Raw genomic sequence first — 21,389 nt, forward strand, 5'->3', positions numbered from 1 at the left:
CTTCGAATCTAGCTTAAAGCCCTCTCCATGAGGCCCGCCAACTCATAAGCAAGAATCCTTTTCTCCCTTGGGGATAGTTGCACTCCATCTGCTGCCAGCAGGCCTGGTGTTGTGTAAACTGCCTCATGGTCAACAAACCCAAAATTCTGCCGATGGCACCAGCCTCTGAGCCATGTGTTAACCAGGTGTGTTTCCTGTTCCTTTCGGTGTTCTTCCCTGCCACTGAAGGGATTGACGAAAACACTACCTGTGCTCCTGCTCCATTGATCAGTCGCCCCAGCGCTCTGAAGTCCCTTTTAATTGCTTTTAGACTTCTTTGTGCAACCTTGTCGCTGACAACCTGCATAACCAACAGTGGGTAGTAGTCGGTGTGCTGTACCAGACCAGGGAGTTTCCTGGTGACATATCTCACCTGGGCCCCAGGGAGGCAGCAGACTTCCCTGTGGGTTGGGTCTGGTCGGCATACTGGACCCTCTGTTCCCCTCAGAAGGGAATCACCTACGACAATTACCCTCCTTTTTTTCTTAACAGAGGTAGTCGTAATGCATGGGGCTGACTGACTCACCCTAGGCAACCCCATGGATGGGGTTTTGCAGCAGAATTTTGTAGTGAGCTGTCAAGGCTAAAACAGGAAGAGAGCTTCTTGTATGCTTAATAATTTCATAGATCAGAATACTTAAATGTAAGTTTATTCTCACCGTTAATATTTTGATTTTTTGTTTGTATTAGAGTGCTTTCAGTAACACTAAAAGAAAAAAATTCCAGGTCAGGAATAAAAATTTCACAGATAAGAATACTAATTCTTAATACACTTGAAAAAGAGTATAGAGCAGGGTTGTTATTTGTCACTGATGTTTGTTTTTGATTAATAGCCATTAAACTAAGAGATGCCAATGGCAAACCCAATGGTTTGTTTCTGTTCTCTTATTCGTTACCTGCTTTGATGATGAACCCTTTAAATACAGGAATATTTTCTTGATACTTTTTTTAGCCTTTTAGTATTGTACTTAGGGCAAATAAGTATAATGTTGAATTGATGTAATAAGGAAACTTTTACCAGAAACCTTTTTGGAGCATTCTGAGCCGATGTTGAAATAATTTTAACAAGGAGTATCTCTTGTTCCAAACAAGTCCCTGAATTTGCTAGTAGTCACTTGTTTCTAAATAGAGACTACAGCTTTCATGAACCTGAAAATAAATGTTCAAGAAAGAAGGTAGTGCCTTAGATTTAGCATTATAAGAACTGCCTTTTCACATGTGTTTTCTGAAACTTTTGTAATGCTCTTTGGGGGGAAAAGACACTTGCTCTAAGTGTTAATGCTGTTGAGAATACCTTAAGATGTATTTTAAGTAAATGGTGCATCTCCAATGATGTGCAATATACGGTCTGTTTATAATCTTTGGAATTCATGTTAGATATTACTATTTTGTCACTTAATTGCAGAAAGGAGATACTCCTCTTCATATTGCCATTCGTGGAAGAAGCCGTAAGCTTGCTGAGTTACTGTTAAGAAATCCAAAAGATGGTAGATTGCTTTATAGACCCAACAAAACAGGAGAAACACCTTATAATATTGATTGTAGCCACCAGAAAAGTATTTTAACACAGATATTTGGAGCCAGTAAGTATATGTTTTTCTCAGATCTAAACTTAGTCTGATGAAAACTGAGCTTTTTTTAATAACATGAATGATTAATTGAATAAACTCATATTGTTTTTTAATTACTTGTATATTGAAAATCCAGTTTATTCAATTCTGTACTGAAAAGTGGTAACTGTTTAGGTTTTTTAATGTTGTGACTAATGGGAAAGCTTTAAAAAGAAAAGTTGGCAAAAAATTTATCATTCTGAAATACTAGCAAAGGTCAAACATACCTTTTAGTTTTGGCCTTTACCCTTTGACATTGGATACTGTGCAACTTTTGTTGACTGTTTTTACTTAGATCTTGCTTATTGTAGGAATTATTTTCTTTGACTTGCTGTGATTTTGGATTTTGAGTCTTGTGGTAAGCTGTAGCAGTTTTGATAATTACCTAATATTTCTGTGGATGATTTACCTTTGAACAAGAATGTACCAATAATAACAACTATTAAATGGGAGGAATAAGTGTACAAATACAGCTGAACCTTCATGATTTTACGTATGAAAATTGTCATATTCAAAAGATTTCTTAAAGCAGTTCTGTAACATGAATACTGTGTTACAGGACACTTGTCTCCCACGGAATCTGATGGTGACATGCTGGGTTACGACCTGTACAGCAGTGCTTTGGCTGATATTCTGAGCGAACCAACCATGCAGCCACCTATCTGTGTAGGCTTATATGCACAATGGGGAAGTGGAAAATCTTTCCTGCTCAAGAAACTGGAAGGTAATATTTGATTTAGCCTTTTCTCAAGGTTCAAATCCACCTATGAAAAGCATCACATGGGAATTACTAGTTTTTGCGACATCTGTTAGTCCGTATAGTGTATCCAGTCTCTGTTTCTGTAACGAGAGGATTTAAACTTTTGCATGATCTGTTCATCCGTAGGTTGCTTTGTTCATTTATACAATGTCAAGACAATCTTTTTAAGTGTTGCTGTCTATTGTGGGTTTCCTGCAGCAGTGAATCTGCTGTTTAGCTACTTCTGAAAATATGGCTGCTGAAATATGCCTTGCTGGGGGTGTTTGTGTGTCAAATCAGGTTCAGCCCTCTTTTGCTGCAGTATAATTGTGCCTCCTACATGTCATCTTTTTTTTTTCTTTCTTCTTTTTTAAAGTGTAAGAACAGATTCTAGGCTATTAGGGTTTTTTTTTTGTCTGTAGTGCATTTTCCCTGTGCCTAGTTTTCTTCCCCTTTCCCCTTATTTACTTTGAGCTTTTTTAACTTTCTTAAATGACATAGGAAAGCAAATGCAGTATGTGAAGAGACTCCATATTTTTCACAGTGGAAACAGGCATCTTATTTACAGTTTTAGCTTTTTCTAACAAAGGATGTTTTCTGAGATGTTTCAGTATAATTCAAAATACTTTTACCTATCCTGATGTTTCTTACTTTCTGTGATTTCTTTCTTTCTGTGATTTCTATGTTTTTAAAAGCTGCACTAGTCAGAATGGGGTCTCTGCATTCCCTGTGTTCACCTTATGCCTCATGTCATAAACAAAAAGAGGTGTGCAGTTTTGACTGTGATATTTATTGTTGGTGAGCTCTTATGTTTTTAAAACACTTTTCCAGTATGTTTGAAGAAATCAAGCTTCGTTGTCTTTTTTGGATCAATAATAGGGAAAAGTTATACAGTCAAGTGAAAAAGTGTTTCTTTTCAAAGATGAGGATCATTATAATACCTTTTTTGCTTTCCGTTCTAGAATAATTTAACATGTTAACTGGCCTTTGTCTTTTCTTCTAGATGAAATGAAGACTTTTGCAGGACAGCAGATTGAACCTCTGTTTCAGTTTTCCTGGCTTATTGTATTCCTCACGCTTTTGCTGTGCGGAGGTCTGGGTTTATTGCTTGCTTTCACAGTGGATGCAAAGCTTGGAATAGCAGTGTCACTCAGCTTATTAGCAGTTCTCTACATTTTCTTTAGTAAGTCGTCTTATATTTGAAGTTTGTGAAGGTTTTTATCTGGTTTTGGAATTCAGTATTGTTTTGTAGACATGCTTTGTGATTCAGAAAAAAATACTAAATGTTTTCATAGAAAATAGGACCTCTTTGGACCCTTTCCGTCTGTTTTTCATGTAATTTGTGATAGGAAATTCTTGAAAACAAAGAAGAATTTTGTATATTAACTTCATTATGCTACTCTTGCCATTCTCATTTTTAGCCATAACTGTTAAAAATTCTCATTCACCTCCATGCCTCACCTGTTCAAACTTCATGGTTCTTTCAGTTGTGAGCATTGACTAAAATATAGCTGTAACATCTATTTTAATTTTTTAGCTGTAATTTACTTTGGTGGTCGAAGAGAAGGTGAGAGCTGGAACTGGGCCTGGGTGTTAAGTGCAAGGTTGGCAAGACATATTGGATATTTAGAGTTACTTCTCAAACTCATGTTTGTGAACCCACCAGAATTACCAGAGCAAACCACTAAAGCTTTACCTGTCAGGTTAGTTATTTCATTTATTTACTCCTGAATGAATAACTCGGGTTCACTCTGATACTTTTCAAACTGTGCGTATTAATGTGCATGTTAATCTCCCTATGAAAAAATGTTGAGTTTCTTGTTTGAAAAATGGTAGCCCTAGAAGATCATGGAGTTAAATTTTTCAGTGTGAAGAAGATGATAGTGTTTTCAAGAAAAGCTCTCTGCCACAGTCAGTGAAAGTTACTGCTTTTTAGTATTAGGGATTTTGACTATCATAGTAATAAAAATTTGTAAGACAAAATAAGAATTTAGTTTTCTGGTATAGCTTACTGTGTGTTACGTTTAATGCTTGTTTCACTCATTACTTCTGTTAAGGTCATTTTTGGGGTTTTTTGGTTGTCTTGTTCTCTCCCTGCCCCCTGTAAGTAGAGCATCAGACTGCTCAAAGCTTGTAGTTTACCAGAAAGCAAGAAAGTTTATGCCATGTGTATTGCAGTTTTCTTTACCCCTATTGTTTAGAGACTTGCATTTTAGCCCCATGGTGCTTTTATGTGACCTTATTCTTCTGTATTTTTTTAAAAATATTTTAAAATAGCTCAAAATGCAATTTTTAAAATACTCGTCAATACTGTGTTTCCTCAATGCAATTTTAGAAATACTAATCAATACTATGTTTTGGCATCATAAAGATATTTTTCTGTTTTTACTGCCATCTGAGGTGCGGTTAGTGATGTGATTGTTTTTATCTTTTTAAGAAATCAAGTTTTAGAATAGGAAGTGGGGCAAAAAAGAGGTTGATAACAGGATATGTAGAGTTTAAATTCCATGTAGAGTTTAAAAAAAGATAAGTATTTAAGTATTTTACATTTTGTGCTACTTGAAGAAACTTTCAGCTGCAGAGATGCAGGAAGATTTTTGTTTTGGTTGCCAAAAAATATTTAAAGCTTTGTAAAGTATACAAAATACACGTTTTTTCTTTCAGATTTTTGTTTACGGACTACAATAGACTGTCCAGTGTAGGTGGAGAAACTTCATTGGCTGAGATGATTGCTACCCTCTCTGATGCCTGTGAAAGGGAATTTGGTTTCTTAGCAACAAGGCTATTTCGAGTTTTCAAGACAGAAGATACACAAGGTTTTTATTACCTGAATGACATTTCTGATTATTCCATTTCAATGCACCGTTATCAGGAGTTCTGTTTTTCACATTATAAGCTCTTTTTAGAAACTGTTGTAGCCATGCAGAAATACATGCAGAAGAGGAAACTCTTTGTTTTGGAGAGAAAAATTACCTGTTTTCTTTGCTCATCTTGATTTTTATTAGTATCATAAAGGAATATCTTCTGTGAAGTACAGTTTTCAGGAGTGTCAATGGAAACGTGTATTTATATTACATCCTTTTAGATGCAGCATGATATTTTTCCATAGCAATTAAGTAATCGTGTCCAAGTTGGATAAAGGGAAAAGTATGCTTTTGTGTATTGCTAAGAGAGGTTTATGTTTAGTCTATTAGATGTTTATTCAGAGCTTTTGTGAGTGACCACTACTTAATCTTGGAAATAATACATGTGTAGAACATGTTGGTCCAAAGCCATAAATTGCTGTGATCGGTGCTGGTAAGATGGGATGAAATATTCCTACTTGATCCAAATGGAACAAACTTTTTTCTTCTGTTCCATCTGTAGATTTGTGAAAAAAACACACAGAACTGAGTATGATATTGTGAAGAAAGGGAGTTCTTGAGGGTAAATTTCAATTCATAGAGGGCTTATTTCTACTTTGAGTTCAGTTTCAGTCAGTAACTTCTCATTTAATTTTGACCTTGACCACAAGTTGAGAAATCTGTTAGATGCTGTCTCCTCTCACAAAGCGAGATGTTTAGACTCCTGTCTTGCAGAGGGTGGAAAAAAACCTGCTATGTGCTGAACACAACTTACTCTTCATTGTTATTTCTCAAATTCACTGAATGTTCTCTATAAAAGTGGTATGTGAAGTTTTTCACCCTTATTTCCATATTAGACATTCTGCAGTTCTCCTTAACCTCAATGAAACAGCTTTCATGATGCTGTGATTTCTCCCAAAATTGACTTGAGAATGGCTTCTTGTGATTATTTGCACTAATCATGCTTTCCCCTTAATTTCTGGAGCACAAGTCTTAGGAGGAGAGGCTGAGGGAACTGGGGTTGTTTAGTCTGGAGAAGAGGAGGCTGAGGGGAGACCTTATTGCTCTCTACAACTACCTGAAAGGGGGTTGTGGCGATGAGGGTGTTGGTCTCTTCTCCCAAGTAACTAGTGATAGGACGAGAGGAAATGGCCTCAAGTTGCGCCAGGGGAGGTTTAGATTGGATATTAGGAAAAATTTCTTCACTGAGAGGGTGGTCAGGCATTGGAACAGGCTGCCCAGGGAGGTGGTGGAGTCACCATCTCTGGAAGTGTTCAAAAAACGTGTGGATGTGGCGCTTCAGGACATGGTTTAGGGGACATGGTGGTTCTGGATTAATTGTTGGACTTGATGATCTTAAAGGTCCTTTCCAACCTAGTGATTCTGTGATTCTGTGATTAATTTGTAATCTTACATTTCTCTTGTATTCCTTGGCTCTGTTGCCTTCCTGTGCTTTTCCTAATTCTCTTATTTATTTATTTAATCTATTTGATGGTCTTGCACATCTCCCTGTCTCCAGATGTTCATAGGTCTAGGGTCATATGTTTCTTGTGTTTAGATGTTGGTAGAAATACCATATAGGCTTCTTTTTAGTCTCCTGTATCTTTCATTTTTGTTAGTCTGTAAACTCACAGGCAAACCTATTCAATTGCCATTTCATTGTTGATGATTCCTAAGTCTCTCCCGAATCCAGTTCTGTTTTTTTCTAGCTAGAGGAAGCTTATGTCCCTACTTCAAATGTCTAGAACTGAATGTAATTATAATTGAGCTGTTATTCTTCTCTTCTTGCCCCTCAATCCTGTCATTATGCATTTCTGTTGCTTTATTCTGCATCATAATCCTATTTGTCACATATGTCAGTAATGTGAAAGACCTTTCCAGCTCATAGCCTAGTCTAGAATATGGTACATGGGCTGTGTATAAACCTTGGATTTTCTTTCCACGTAGCATTTTTAAAATTTGATTTTTCCATTCCAATTCAAATATTGATTTTTAGGTATAATAATTTTGCATCAGATTATTCCTATGTTCTGTTCTTTGTTATCAACAACTTTGTACAGAAGATGTGAATCTTTTACATGTGTACACCACTAGATGTATACAGATCCTAAAGACAGAGGCTGCTACTTAGGAAAAAATATATTTCTTTGATATAATACTACTATTGCTTTAGCTGTACTAACCTGTAACCACAATATTTCCAAGTCTCTATCAATACAACTGAAGTCAGGAGGTCTGTATTCTCTTCTGAGGCCCTTGTGATCTGTCTAAACTGTACATACTACAGTCCTCCCTTGTTTGTCTGTGCTTTAGCATGCAAGAAAGGAGAGTCTCAGATTGTAGCTTGCAATTTTTATTTAGTTCTCCAATAGCACTATTAGATTACGTAAGTACCATGTTTCTGTTTAAAACCGAGTAGTTACCACGCTGTTTTCCTAGGTTTTACTTGCATAAATACATTTTACTGAGAGATGTCACAAGAGGGATGATACCACTGATATGAAATCTGTTTAATAAAGATCATTTCCATCCACTGTGGATTTCTTGAAACAATTGAAATAAACTGAGGATTAAAGGAATATTTCAGCATCATAATGTCCAAGAATTTTGGCAAATTTAGATGATTTTTTTCACACGTTTGTGACTGGATGGTAACACTGCAGTAACCTTTTGAGCAAGTTAGTGTTTTTTGAGAAGTATGCAAGTTAATAGATTTTGTACTCACCTCATTTTACATTCATTTTAAGAGCAAATACTTGTTTCCTAGGTAAAAAGAAATGGAAGAAAACTTGCTGTCTCCCATCTTTTGTGATTTTCTTGTTCATATTGTCTTGCGTTGTTTCTGCAATTGCCCTGCTGGCGATTTTTAATGTAGAATCGGCCAACGTGACAGTGAACGTTATTCTTATATCAGTTACCTGTGTTGTTGGTTTGGCCTTTATCTTGAATTGCCGCACGTGGTGGCAAGTGATGGATTCAGTTTTGAATTCGCAAAGAAAACGTCTTCACAATGCTGCTTCCAAGCTTCACAAGTTGAAAAGCGAGGGGTTCATGAAGGTAAGCGTTTATATGAATTTACCAATAAAAGAATTGAAACAAAACCCCAAACCCATAGCCTTCTTACGATGGGGTGCCATTTATTTAATCAGGCCAAGTCTCGCAACATTAGAAAGAGCCTTGGTGCGTTTTTGCTGAAGAAAACGCTTCTGTTCCAGTGGTGATTTTGCTTAGTGTACAAGATCTGTCTGCTCAACCAGGAATGTTAAATTTGGATTAAGTTTTCGGTTTCTAATTTTATTTTTGCTGGGAGGAAGGTACTAGGAAAACAAGCTTTTACTAAATACTGATCATTTAGAACAATTATTTTAGATCATTTTTGATGATTGTACATTTTAGGACTTTCACTTTAGGTATTTATAAGTGTTTATTTTTGTAATCTTACAGAAGTATTTTTGGTACAAGTATCAATCTGCAAAAGGAATTATATGCATTCTGGGAGTTTTAAGTATTTTAGAGACGTCTTTTCCTTCTTTGCTTTTCATTTTTATAGGTTTTGAAATGTGAAGTGGAACTGATGGCCAAAATGGCAAAAACCATTGATAGCTTCACGCAGCACCAGACAAGGCTTGTTGTAATTATTGATGGGTTGGATGCTTGTGAACAAGACAAAGTTTTACAGATGCTTGATACTGTGAGTTGGGTCATTTTATAAAGATTATATTTTCCATAGATGAGCTCAGATACTACAGTTATTATGTAGATTTCTGTATTTCTGTAGAAATTATTTCTGTAGAAAGAAGACATGTATAAAGATTCTGTGTGTTGTAGTCTTTTTAACATTTGCAGATAGGGGCATAACTAATACTAAGAACAGTGGGTTTTAAAAGTTGAAAATTAAATCCCAGTAGGACTCTACATGTTAATACTTGTGAAAAGTTTTGAAATAATCAGATGTAAATTATTGAAAATTAATATCCTGTTGAAACAAACTTACAATGTTTGGAGAGTTTTTCATACTTACTTCTGAAGTGCTTCAGATGAAAAGTACTTAAATGCTAAATATTTGGGGGGCCTAGGACATTACTGCATGATACCTTCTTGGTGATGACTTCCACTGTAACTACTACTGCTAATTTGTCAAGGATGCTTATTTTTAATTGTGGATAAGTTCCTAACATTAGTTTTCTCATACCGAAGAAAATGATACCTCTATACGTCTCTTGTCCTCTCAAGTTTATCACTCTAACAGAATGAATATAAAATGTTGAGTCAGACATTCAAATGTTCCACAGTTACTATTATTATTAACAAGGTATACTGTTTACTTTTTACAGGTGCGAGTCTTGTTTTCAAAAGGCCCATTTATTGCTATTTTTGCAAGTGACCCACACATTATTATAAAGGCTATTAACCAGAATCTCAACAGTGTTCTACGTGATTCAAACATAAATGGACATGATTACATGCGAAACATAGTCCACTTGCCCGTTTTTCTGAATAGCCGAGGGCTTAGTAATGCAAAAAAACTGATGGTAGCTTCAACAACAAATGGGGATATTCCTTATACAGATAATGCAGGTAAGGTTATGCAGGAGGATAATACAAAAGTTACAAAACCATTGTTCCAAAAATCTGTTTTTTGGAACAAACTATTTTAATAATTGGTAGATCATTAGTGCTGTTTTATAGATGAGTTAAATGTATATGAATAAGGAAAATGAATGCCTTTTGTTTTCCTTTCCATAGGATTGCATGAAGAGGTTGACAGGAGAGTTTCTCAGAACAGTCTTGGAGACATGACCAAGCTCGGTAGCAAAACTGCTCTCAATAGGCGGGTGAGAAAGATTTTTAGACTAAATACTGATAATACCTTTTTTCCCCTGTTATTTTCTTTTTTCTTTCACATTTTTTAATGATGTGAGCTTGGAAGACTTATCAAACCATTGTTATGAAATTAGTATAAATGATCCAGGTAGGAAAAGTACATTCTTAAATCAGTAGACTGATGCTCTATCAAAGAGGGAAAAGTTTGCTTGCTCACGAAAGTTCTTCTCACAAATACTTAAATTTCGGTCTCTGTGAATGCTGAGATGATACAGCATACTGGTAGTAGCGATGATCTATGTATATTTTGGATTTTTATGTATAAGCTGGATATCATTTGCTCACAGGATGTTGCAACAAAGGGCAGTAATTGTGCAAATCAAGGCATTTAGAATATTATAGTACTAGACTCTTACTGCAACATGTCCACCATACTTTCTTTACTGCTTTTTCTGTTCTGTTTTCCCATATTTATGTAAAATCGGGAAGTGGTTGAATAAAAGGTATCTAGGAAGTAGTGACAAGCAACACAGAGTCTGAGGATTTTGAGGTTTTTGAGCTGCCGTAGGTAGAGGCCTGGGGAGTTTTGCAGCAGAGGAACCTGATGTTCACTTTAATTTTAAAATATAATTAGTAAATGGATGGCATTAACTTTTTGTAGAGACAGTAGGAAATGATGATGGCAATGCTGAAATTAGTAACGTTTTTACAAAATATCTTACTGTGTCACTATTATGCCCTCTCAGAATTAGCATGGAAGTAAAATGTGTAACTCTTACCAGTTCTTGGCTTTACAGAAATCATGTTCAACGGTTACACAGATAAATCAGAATTAAATTCTGGTAAATACGGTATTTCATGTCAACCTCACAGACATATATTCACAAAGATTCTAACTTTATAATCACATAAAACTGAAGTATTTCAAATACATAAAAGCTTTCTATATTAATCAGTATTCCTTGCTTTTTTGTGTCATTATCAGGATACTTACCGAAGAAGACAGATGCAACGTACCATTACCCGCCAAATGTCTTTTGATTTGACCAAGCTGTTGGTTACAGAGGATTGGTTCAGTGATATCAGTCCTCAGACCATGAGAAGATTGCTAAATATTGTTTCAGTGACAGGTAAGTGTGACACGTTTGTGTACAGTAGCCAGTATTGTGTTTTGGTCGCTTGTAGTTACACTCAGACTTTTTAGTGTGTGAACTAAATTTACCAGTCAGTCCATGTGTTGGTTTTGAAAATCCTTCTGAAGACAACTCTTCTAGAGTGCAAGCAAAAAATATAAAACTATTATATGTAGAATTTTAAAAAATTAAATACTGTTTGTTTGTTGTTTCATTGACTTCATTTGGGAGGCAAATGATTCTAGTCTACATTTTTAGGAAGTTTTTTATTTTTTAATTTTGAAGTGGGATATTAAAATACTTTATTCAATTTTATGATACTTTAATGTGAACAAAGTTCATAGTGCTGGGATCTTAAAAGGTAAACTGTGAGGCAAAACCTGGTATGTATCCTTTACGTTTTTGCTATGGATATTTGGCGTCCTTTTTCCCTAAATGGTTGTCTGGGGCTGATGAAAGCATTTTATGACCTGTTTTCCTTCAACAAAACGCGATCAACTCATTGGTATCTTTGAGGTTTAAAAACTGGAAACAACTGGAAAAGGACTTACAGAAGTCTAATAAAATCATGTTTCATGTAGTAAGTGAATGGGGAATGATAATATATATTCCCTTAAGCAGGGAGGAGTTGGTCTAGATGACCTCCAGAAGTCCCTTCCAACCTCAGTCGTTCTGTGATTCTGTGAAGCAAATAATATTAACAGTTTCTAGGACTTGTTCAATATCTTTATAGATGATCTGGATGAGGGAATCGAGTGCTCCCTCAGTAAGTTTGCAGATGACACCAAGTTGGGTGGGAGTGTTGATCTGCTGGAGGGTAGGAGGGCTCTGCAGAGGGATCTGGACAGGCTGGATCAATGGGCTGAGGCCACCTGTATGAGGTTTAATAAGGCCAAGTGCAGGGTCCTGCACTTGGGTCACAACAACCCCATGCAACGCTACAGGCTTGGGGAGGAGTGGCTGGAGAGCAGCCCGGCGGAAAGGTTCGTGGGGGTGCTGGTTGACAGCCGGCTGAACATGAGCCGGCAGTGTGCCCAGGTGGCCAAGAAGGCCAACAGCATCCTGGCCTGTATCAGGAATAGCGTGGCCAGCAGGAGTAGGGAAGTGATTGTGCCCCTGTACTCGGCACTGGTGAGGCTGCAGCTTGAATACTGTGTTCAGTTTTGGGCCCCTCACTACAAGAAGGATGTTGAGGTGCTGGAGAGTGTCCAGAGAAGGGCAACGAAGCTGGTGAGGGGTCTGGAGCACAAGTCTTATGAGGAGTGGCTGAGGGAACTGGGGTTGTTTAGTCTGGAGAAGAGGAGGCTGAGAGGAGACCTTATTGCTCTCTACAACTACCTGAAAGGGGGTTGTGGCGACGAGGGTGTTGGCCTCTTCTCCCAAGTCACGAGTGATAGAACAAGAGGAAATGGCCTCAAGTTGTGCCAGGGGAGGTTTTGACTGGATATTAGGAAAAACTTCTTCACCGAGAGAGTGGTCAGGCATTGGAACAGGCTGCCCAGGGAGGTGGTGGAGTCACCATCTCTGGAAGTGTTCAAAAAACGTGTGGATGTGGCACTTCAGGACATGGTTTAGGGGACATGGTGGCACTGGATTAATGGTTGGACTTGATGATCTTGAAGGTCCTTTCCAACCTAGTGATTCTGTGATTCTGTGACTTAACTGCAAAATGTAAGGGATTCACAGATATGTCAAATGTATTGTTCTTAATGCTTAAAAATATTTTAATGCTAAAAATATTTAATTAAAAATTAAAGTACTATTTAGCATGCATATTTAGTATATTAAGTTAGGTTCATTAGATAAGATAGGATGCGAATAGGAAGGTTAATTCAGGAGAACTTCTTGCCACTGGTAAGTAAGGTTACTGGCTTATAAAAAAATGAGTACCGTAATGATTGAAGAGACAGTAAACAATTGTTCTTCTACCTACAGCTGAATTTAGGAAAGGACAAATAGTGCTTTTAGAATTTGAAATAGCTAGTTGAAAAATATGTTGTGCTTACTATACAGATATTTCTGCTTCCGTTTTGTTTCCTTTCTTTATATCTAGTCTTGCATGTAATTGTAGCTTTCCTATTGACCTATTAGGTATCAGTGGTGTCTTTAAGAAGAAGCGGTGCAACTTGGAGCTCTTCCCTAACAAATTGATCCTAGTTACAGCATCCTACGTTACACTTTAAGGAGGGTCTTGAAAGATGATATTAATCCTACACCTCCTGTGCTGTAGAACTCTTCCCCTGAATAAAATCAATTACTTGGTTTTTATGCTGCTTCAATTCTTTTAATCGGAGTTCTTGGTTTTCATGATAAATGAAAGTCTTTTTTCTAATGAAATGACATTAGACACTAAACGACAAGTAGTACTACACTGTACAAATGGAGATCAAATTGAATATTACTGTGCTTTGAAGGAGAAGAGTTCTGCGCTTGTTTTTTAGTTATTCCAACATTAATCAAATTATCACAAGCTCTGGGTTATGACAATGAAAATAGAATCTCTAAAATTTCTGATTTCAGGAAGTCTAATAAAATTTGATTGCTAGGAAGACTACAGTACAATTCTACCAATAATACTAGCAATAAAAGATTACATTAAATGACCTTTGTCATTTCTAGAAATATGACCTATGTCTTTCTACAACAACATTTAATGCTTAAGTAAAAAATCATCTTAATTTTCTAATGAGAGTTGGATCACTTGAGAGGGAGAATTTTAGGAGGAAGACTTTCACAGATACAGAAATACTACAGTTGCCTGCGGGCATATCAAGGATGAATTCAACAAATTTGGCATTAAGTTCTGTGTCGGGTCATTGTAGCCATATTGCCTACACTGGGTGCAGTTTAGAAATCAGCCAGTCTCTACTGCACAACATGTAGCTGGAGCTAAGAAACCTGCTGCAACCCTCTCAGGTCTCACTTAGGGTGTTTGCTTTATCAGGAGATGCACAGAGTAGTAATACAGGCCAAAACTGAACTGATTCCTGTTGCTCGATTTGGTTGCAGAAACGTGCTATAGTGCTAGTATCAGTGCTGCATCCACTGTCCAGCTTTTAATGTTGCATTTGGGATTACTTATTTCCAGCATGTCACAAGCAGATGGAACTGGTTCAGGTCTGGTACAGTGCCAAGGTGATCATCTCACTAGGAAGTATGATACAAGGACACAGTTGTATACCTGAGCTGAGGTTCAGCTCTCTCTCGAGCCAACCTGGGTAACACAGAGGGGTTGGCTGTCTCTCAAGTTCTATTTCCCAGTGCTTGCATAGTTTGGATTGTCCTGATTTACATTCACGCAGGTTATGAATAATTAAATGTAAATGCTGTTCTAAATTAAGTAAAATAACCTGTGACTTATTTTCTATTCCATTAACTGAATGCAGGTGTAATTAATAGAAGAGTGTTGATATGTCATTTTCCCCATTTTCCCCTCCTTTTTCCCTTTTTTAGTGATCATTCATATGTGACAACAGACCTAAAATTCTGAGCTAATCTTTTAAATACATGTGCAGTCTTTTAGCACTATCATTACACTTTGTAGCATGAAATGGCTGGTTTTGGCAAATTATGGTGCAGATGTGAAAGTATAACAAAATCACAAACTGTTAGTTGTAAAAACAAGCAAACCCTGCAAGAACACTTTTACCATACTATAATCTGTGGTCATATATGATGATTCCATGAACAGCTTCATGAGCAGAGCCTTCAGGCTGCAAGTTGCACGTTGTCACCAATACTAATAATGTGATTCTAGCAAACTTGCTAAAACTGGAAATGCATAAACTGTAGCATTAACTTTTTCTGTTGTTTAAAATTAACTTTATTTGTAACTCATACCTTGCCTTATTAACTAAAGCTATAAACAAAAGACTGTTTTTCATTTTACTTTATTGGCTATTGAAGATAGCAATTGCATGCTTAACTTGTTCTGACTGTATTTCATATGCCAGGACACAGTATTAGCATGATTTTTGTGTTTAGATTGAGAAACTAATGCTGTGTGAAATTCTCTATTGAGTTTTGTTAAAGTAACTTAAGGTTCACCTGTAACAGGATAATAGTAATTAGTGTTTAACCTGGGGCCGAAGTTGACAGTTTTGGAGAGTCTCGTGTTCTGACCAGTGTTTGCATGAATTTTTGTTAGGTTATCAAATGATGTTTTTAGATGCAGGTTGAGATGATTTTGAACTTACTGAGCCAAAAATATAATAGTTCACAGATTAGATTCAAGGACTTAGGTAGCTGTTACTTTGAGGAAAAAAAAATGATATATTTCAAAAGGGAAAAAAATCCCCCGTGTTTCTTCCCTCCTTCCCTGTTTTACTAGGTCGTTTGTTGAGAGCTAATCAGATCACATTCAACTGGGATAGACTGGCTAGTTGGATCAATCTTACAGAGCAATGGCCATATAGAACATCGTGGCTCATCCTGCATCTCGAAGAGACTGAAGGTGTTCCAGATCAGCTGACTTTAAAAACCATCTATGAGAGGTAGGTGTTATTCTGGTAATGGTATGCACTTTCAGTGGTTAAAATAGTGGTCATTATTAATGATTATTAGAATAACATGGCTTTCAAACAGCTAGCGAGTTGTAATCTAAAATTCAAACAATCTTACTGTCTTCGGTTAACTTTTGGAAACTTCTAAATTACTTTCTTTGCTATTTAATACACCACGTACGAATGTGTGCTTTGTATTAAAAACACGGAGACTTACACTGGAATTCTTTCACAGATAGCTAGCTGTGCTTCTGTCTCTTGATATAATTTTCATCTCTACCTTGGCCAAGCTAGAAGCTGGGGTTTTTTTTCCCTAGTTAGAAATCTGAACTAAGCTCTCCAAAAACTGCATTTACTGGTAAAGATCTCTGAAGGTTTGGTTATGGCTATGGCAGTGCCTTGTGCTGCAGTTAAGGAATATGAAAGTGAAGCATGACCATTGCTGCTGCAAGTTGCTGTCCAACAGAGCTGCCTTGGTATTGCGACTGAGAGCAAACAGTCCCTGTGTTGTGAGTGAACATGTCTCCCCAGAACCTGGCTGCTTTTAAAAAAGGATTTGTGGATTGTGGCAAGTGATCTGATGACAGCGGGAGGAATGGAAGAAAAAGAATGTGACTGGGAGTTGGGCCTATAGGAAAAAAGTGGAATCTGAGAATGAAAGTCAGCAAGAGGAAAGAAGGGTTTGACTTGTGTAAGAAATAACTGAGATCAAATGAAAAGAACAGCTGAGGTAAAGAGAGAAGACTGGGATTGATTGAACAAGTTGCCAGAAAATCTAGAGACTCTGCAGGGTCCAGGGGGAAAGAATGGAGAGGAGAATGAACTTGGACAGAAAATTTTGGGAAGGTGCCCTGCACTAAGAGTCAAGGAATGGGAGAATATGAACTGGATAAGGGTCTGGATGGGCTGGAAATGGTTGAAGTGTTGAGAATGGAATTAGGAGTGATTTGGAACGATGACTGGAGTGTGTTGTATTAGGAAGGGAAAGTCAAAGTGCCGTTAAGTTATGAACACAGAGAACCCAGAAGGTGGAGGGGCAAGCATTGACTGGGCATGACGAGGCTGAGTATTGAAGATAGACATAAGGGCAAGTAGTAGATTGGAGTGGCTTCAAGTTGCGGGGGTGTTGCTGAAATATCAAACTTCAGAGATAAATAAGTGTGTGATTAGAAGACACTTTCCTCTAGAGAATGGATCCAGTTTCTGGGTTTTGCATTTCCTCTCTGAGTTTAAGATACCTGTGAAATCATAGATAAAGTATTGGGAACCCACCTCCCAACTGTGGGTTCACACGGCTAGTGTCACAAATGTTTATGTGATCAGGTAAGTAGAATAATTCAAAATCATCACGGATTCTCTCTCGAGTCATGCTTTCCAGTACTCTTGCTGTAGATACTTCTAACTTATCTTTATTTAGATTTGCTGTATGGCATGTTTCATAATTTTATATTTTCAGTATTTATCCAACAAACTCATTACAGTCTTTTGGTTATAAGCATTGGCAGTAATGAATCGATTTGGAGTTATTGGAGTCCAGAGCTATCTTCAAGACATAACAGTGTTTGTTTTCTGATAAACCAAAGGCATTATTAGAGACCTGAATTGTTCTCGTAAATGGGTAGGAGTAATTCCAGTATAAACTAATGTTAAATCTCTAGTAAACCAATGGGAGGAGAAGGAAAGGACAGTCGCAATTGAATGCGCATTACTTACTTGGGTTCTGGTTTATTTGTTGTTAGTACAGGCACTTGAACTGTTGATATTCAGTGCCAACTGGAGTGTGTCAGGGTTTATTAGCTCAGGTGTGGAGGAGATTCATTACTCCTGCTATGCTGAATTTGCCTCTTGCTATGCAGGCTGTGTTTGGAAGTAATATAGCCACTTGAGTAGAGTGCTAATTCATAATTGACAGTTACAAGCATATAAATAAATTTATAGTTTATAAAACTAGGATCTGTAATGTGAAGAAACAGCAAAAGACCCTGTGCCATATATTGCAAAGGGGAAAGTGATGATCTCTTAAGTAAAGCTGTTTGTATTCTACCTGCAATACCAGGAAAACAAGGAAAAGGAAAAGAGGACCAACATTCAGGATTCTCTCTTTAGCAAAAAATACCAACAGGATTATTTGATATGAAAATGATAAAGCTACAAGACTGAGTTTCTTTGGCTATTTAACCATAAAAAAAGAGTTCATAATAACATTGCTGCATGCTCAGGAAGAGAGTTGATGTCTCTCTTAGCCACTTCTATTGAACCTCTGTAAGGAACTAAATACATAGCTCTACTCATGTAATGACAAAGCTGAGATCTCATTTGTCTGGTGATTTGTGTGATCATCTTTACCGTATGCTGAATATGAAAAGGTCTGTGAACTCTTCCCTGGGATTATCTAATGCTCTAAAAATCCTGTTTTATCCAAAATAATCCTTTCTATGTTGTTGTTACTCTTTTATCTAGAACTGTTTGAAGTCATTTGGCTTGAATATCTGTTTCTTTATCAGTTCCAAGTAGAGTGTTTACTTTAGTTCCTCTTTTAAAACTTCAGCTTCTGTTTTTTAAGGTTTTCTAGCTTATAAAGCAGCTTTCCCATTTGGAGTCTCATGAATAGATACCAGATTTTGATACTTCTATAGCTTCTGTTCCTATGCTGAATTTGTGTTGCTTCCTTGCTGCCTTTTATTCTGCAAGGATTTTTTTTAAAAATATTTTGGTGTTTTAGAACAGGAGCAAGAATATAATTTTCCTAGTATTGAATAGTTTGTGTCAAACTACTTTTTATTGTGACTGCAAATTTTTCTCTGTTTTTGCTGCATTTCTGAACTGTGTGTGGGGAGAGGGGTCTGCTTGGACATCCCCCTTGGATGAAAGGAATCTCGTAGGTTCTGTGGTAAGTGTAGGAGTTCCACACTTGATCACATTCTCCATATAAGGAGAATTCTTTGATATTATAGTTACCTTTCCAACTTTTAAAATATCATGTGTTAAAAAGCTTGTGAATCACCAGGATTGCATTGCAGTGAGAACTCTCCATCACCTTCCTCTTAGCTACTGACTATGCAGGGCAGAAGTTTAACACAAAACTGATTGATACCTTCACCTGAAGTGTTACAGTAGCTAATTTGTGTGTGCACTGAAGGTATGACAAGTGGTAATAAAACCTGTGTTGTTTGACTGCTGTATTTTTGGAGGCAGATTATAACCAGCTCTTTACTGTCAGTGCGGCTGATGCTGTAGGAAGAGTGGTGCGGTGTCGGCAGGTGGCACTAGCAGAATGACTGTCCCTCCAGTGTAGCTCTGACAGCTTCTGTTTGCCTGTTTCTCTTAGCGTATCCTGTATTCGTATTTAACGTTAGTGATCTTTTCACTAGATGCTGTGTTTTTCAGTATTTCAAATAATAAGCAATACTTTCATGGCATACAAAAAGTACAATAAGATGGAAATAATCAAGTAGTCAAGCATTAAGAAATGAAAGAATAAAAGTAGCCTGCAGTTAATTCCCTTCTATGTATGCATTATATTATATGATTTATATGATCATGTGCTATTTTGCCCCCATAAGATTCCTGTCTTGTAATGTCCAGGATTTGACTTTGCAAGCTGTATAGGCAGGCTGTGTAGTAAAGGGGAGGGACATTTTCTGTCACGTCTCAGTGCTATCTGTTGTGGTTGAAAAGAATGCAATAGGAAAACTAAACTAAGACAACTGAAAGCTGTTCTAGAACTCTTTGTCAGAGTTTGTGTCATGCTGGACTAGTCCCCTCTATTGTACCTTTCACTTGGACAGTGTTTGTGCCTCTGTTGGGAGGTGATATAGAGCTTATGGTTCTGTAGGCTGATACTAGTAAGCGCTCAGTGTTCAGAGCTGTATCTGAAGCTAGCAAGACCTCTGCTTTTAGTAGGTGGAGTACTCTGGAAAAAAATTTATAACTCAATTCGGTTACTAGATAAATATACCTATATCTCTGTGCTTCAATTTGTTATTAAAACAAGAAGCAGCTAACTAATATATTTTTATTGTGAAAGATTGTTGGGGAAGGTAAATTTGCAAGTGCTTTTCTGTAGATACTATGATGAATATGGAAGAGTATATTGATGAGTATGAAACCAGTTCTGTCAGGAGTAGTGTTATCTTCACTGTATCGTACTACATGGACATGGGAAAACTGATTGAATGTTATATTGGCAACATTTTCCCAGGGTCCTAAAAAAACCCAAACAAACCCCAAACCAAAATTAGGTTTCGATTTGTGGCACAGGCACACCTCTGCAAACAATCTTTATGGACTAGAGTGACTTAGACTTTCTCTGTTAGTAACTGGTAGAGACACTATGTTGTAATTCTTGTGTCAAATTTTGAAGATAGAAAGGCTGAATCTGCATTCTTGGCTTTCCTTCCAAATTCTGGAGAAAAATGTCTTTACTCTTTCTACTTCCTTAAACTGACTTGCTGTATCATCTCGCTTCTATCCTCTCACTTCCAGCCTCTCTTTGCTGGTCTAAATCTTTGCCTGGTTTAGCTTTCCAGTTGGTATACTTATTAGTAACAGTATTTACTCCTTTGGGTTTGTGTGTTGCCTTTTCAAGTCATTTCTTATCATCACGATTTTCCTGGTCTCTATCCTTGCCAGGTTAAGCTCCTAATTCTGATTTCTTGTCTATTGTGTTCTCTTTCCCCTTTTGTGTAGGTTGTTCTGGGCTTAAGCCCACTATTGTCATTACTGACCTCTTCATCCTGGTCTACTTCAATTATTTTTACCATTTTCTTTGTAATTGTGACATACAGGTAATATTCCTCTACATTTCTGTTGTGCTGCACTCTCCTCCATGTTGCTGTAAAGACTCTTCCTAATGTCAGTTTTGTGTAATGCCAAAATAGTTTGCAGAAGTTTCAAAAAGCAAATTTTTAAAGCCCTGAAGTGGAATAAAATACGTGGGCTTTCTGTAAATGAAGTTGTAAGAGAATTAAGTTGTCAGATTAAAGCAAGTTTCTGTTGAATGTTTGCAACTGATACTTCTCAGACTTGTAAATTAGCCAGCTATGGGAATATGCTCTCTTGTGAAGACTAAATGAAACATCTGTGACACTACAATGAATGTCAGTGCCAGATCTAAATAAGTGATATACTGGGAAAAGTCACTGTGGCTTTTGTAGAGAAAAGATATGTTTCAAGAAACTGAATTCTCAGCAGAGTCCCTGAATATGTGAAGAAGGTAATGTAAAATTTTGAAATTTAAGAAATTTTAAGCAAGATCTTGATCTCAGAACATTTAAATGTATTAAAATTTAAGGTAATAACAGGCAAGATTGCCTCAGTAAAACAAAAGAAGGAACCAAAGTTAGGAGTAAGAGTCTCACAAGAAACTTGCAGCTGAGGTTTCCGAAGATAATACTTGCACTGTTCGACATACCTGTAAATGGTCTGGCAGAGGGAGAAGATGCAATATGGGGATATAACCAGGACAACTGTTTCACAGAGGTTTGTGGCAGTAGCTATGGGTAAATTGCAGATCAAAGTAATTGTGGATATGGGCATCGTAACATACTGGGGAAAATAATCTCCTCTATAATCCTGCTAATGTAGTAATGGGCTGTAAATCTGCACCGAGGAAAGAAATTCACAAATCATTGCTAATTTCTCTGAAAAAAATATGTTCAGTGCTCAGCAACAGTCAGAAAATGAAACAGTGTCTTTAG

At 37.0% G+C, this 21,389-nt stretch overlaps 1 protein-coding gene across 6 annotated transcripts in view; it reads left to right on the forward strand.

Annotated features, from left to right (window-relative positions):
* Window positions 1-21,389, forward strand: part of KIDINS220 (kinase D interacting substrate 220) — a gene marked incomplete at both ends in the record, with an annotated part of 74,152 nt that overhangs the window by 21,240 nt on the left and 31,523 nt on the right. For all 6 annotated transcript variants that reach the window (XM_081997311.1, XM_081997313.1, XM_081997315.1 and 3 more), the window contains 11 exons: window positions 1,445-1,622; window positions 2,209-2,373; window positions 3,392-3,571; window positions 3,926-4,091; window positions 5,053-5,204; window positions 7,999-8,288; window positions 8,782-8,922; window positions 9,566-9,809; window positions 9,978-10,066; window positions 11,041-11,185; window positions 15,519-15,681. In XM_081997311.1, coding sequence (XP_081853437.1) covers window positions 1,445-1,622; window positions 2,209-2,373; window positions 3,392-3,571; window positions 3,926-4,091; window positions 5,053-5,204; window positions 7,999-8,288; window positions 8,782-8,922; window positions 9,566-9,809; window positions 9,978-10,066; window positions 11,041-11,185; window positions 15,519-15,681 — 1,913 coding nt within the window. The remainder of the gene's footprint in view (window positions 1-1,444; window positions 1,623-2,208; window positions 2,374-3,391; window positions 3,572-3,925; window positions 4,092-5,052; window positions 5,205-7,998; window positions 8,289-8,781; window positions 8,923-9,565; window positions 9,810-9,977; window positions 10,067-11,040; window positions 11,186-15,518; window positions 15,682-21,389) is intronic.

This window comes from Phaethon aethereus, assembly GCF_964289735.1.
Source record: "Phaethon aethereus genome assembly, chromosome: 3".
Taxonomy (NCBI): Eukaryota; Metazoa; Chordata; class Aves; order Phaethontiformes; family Phaethontidae; genus Phaethon; species Phaethon aethereus.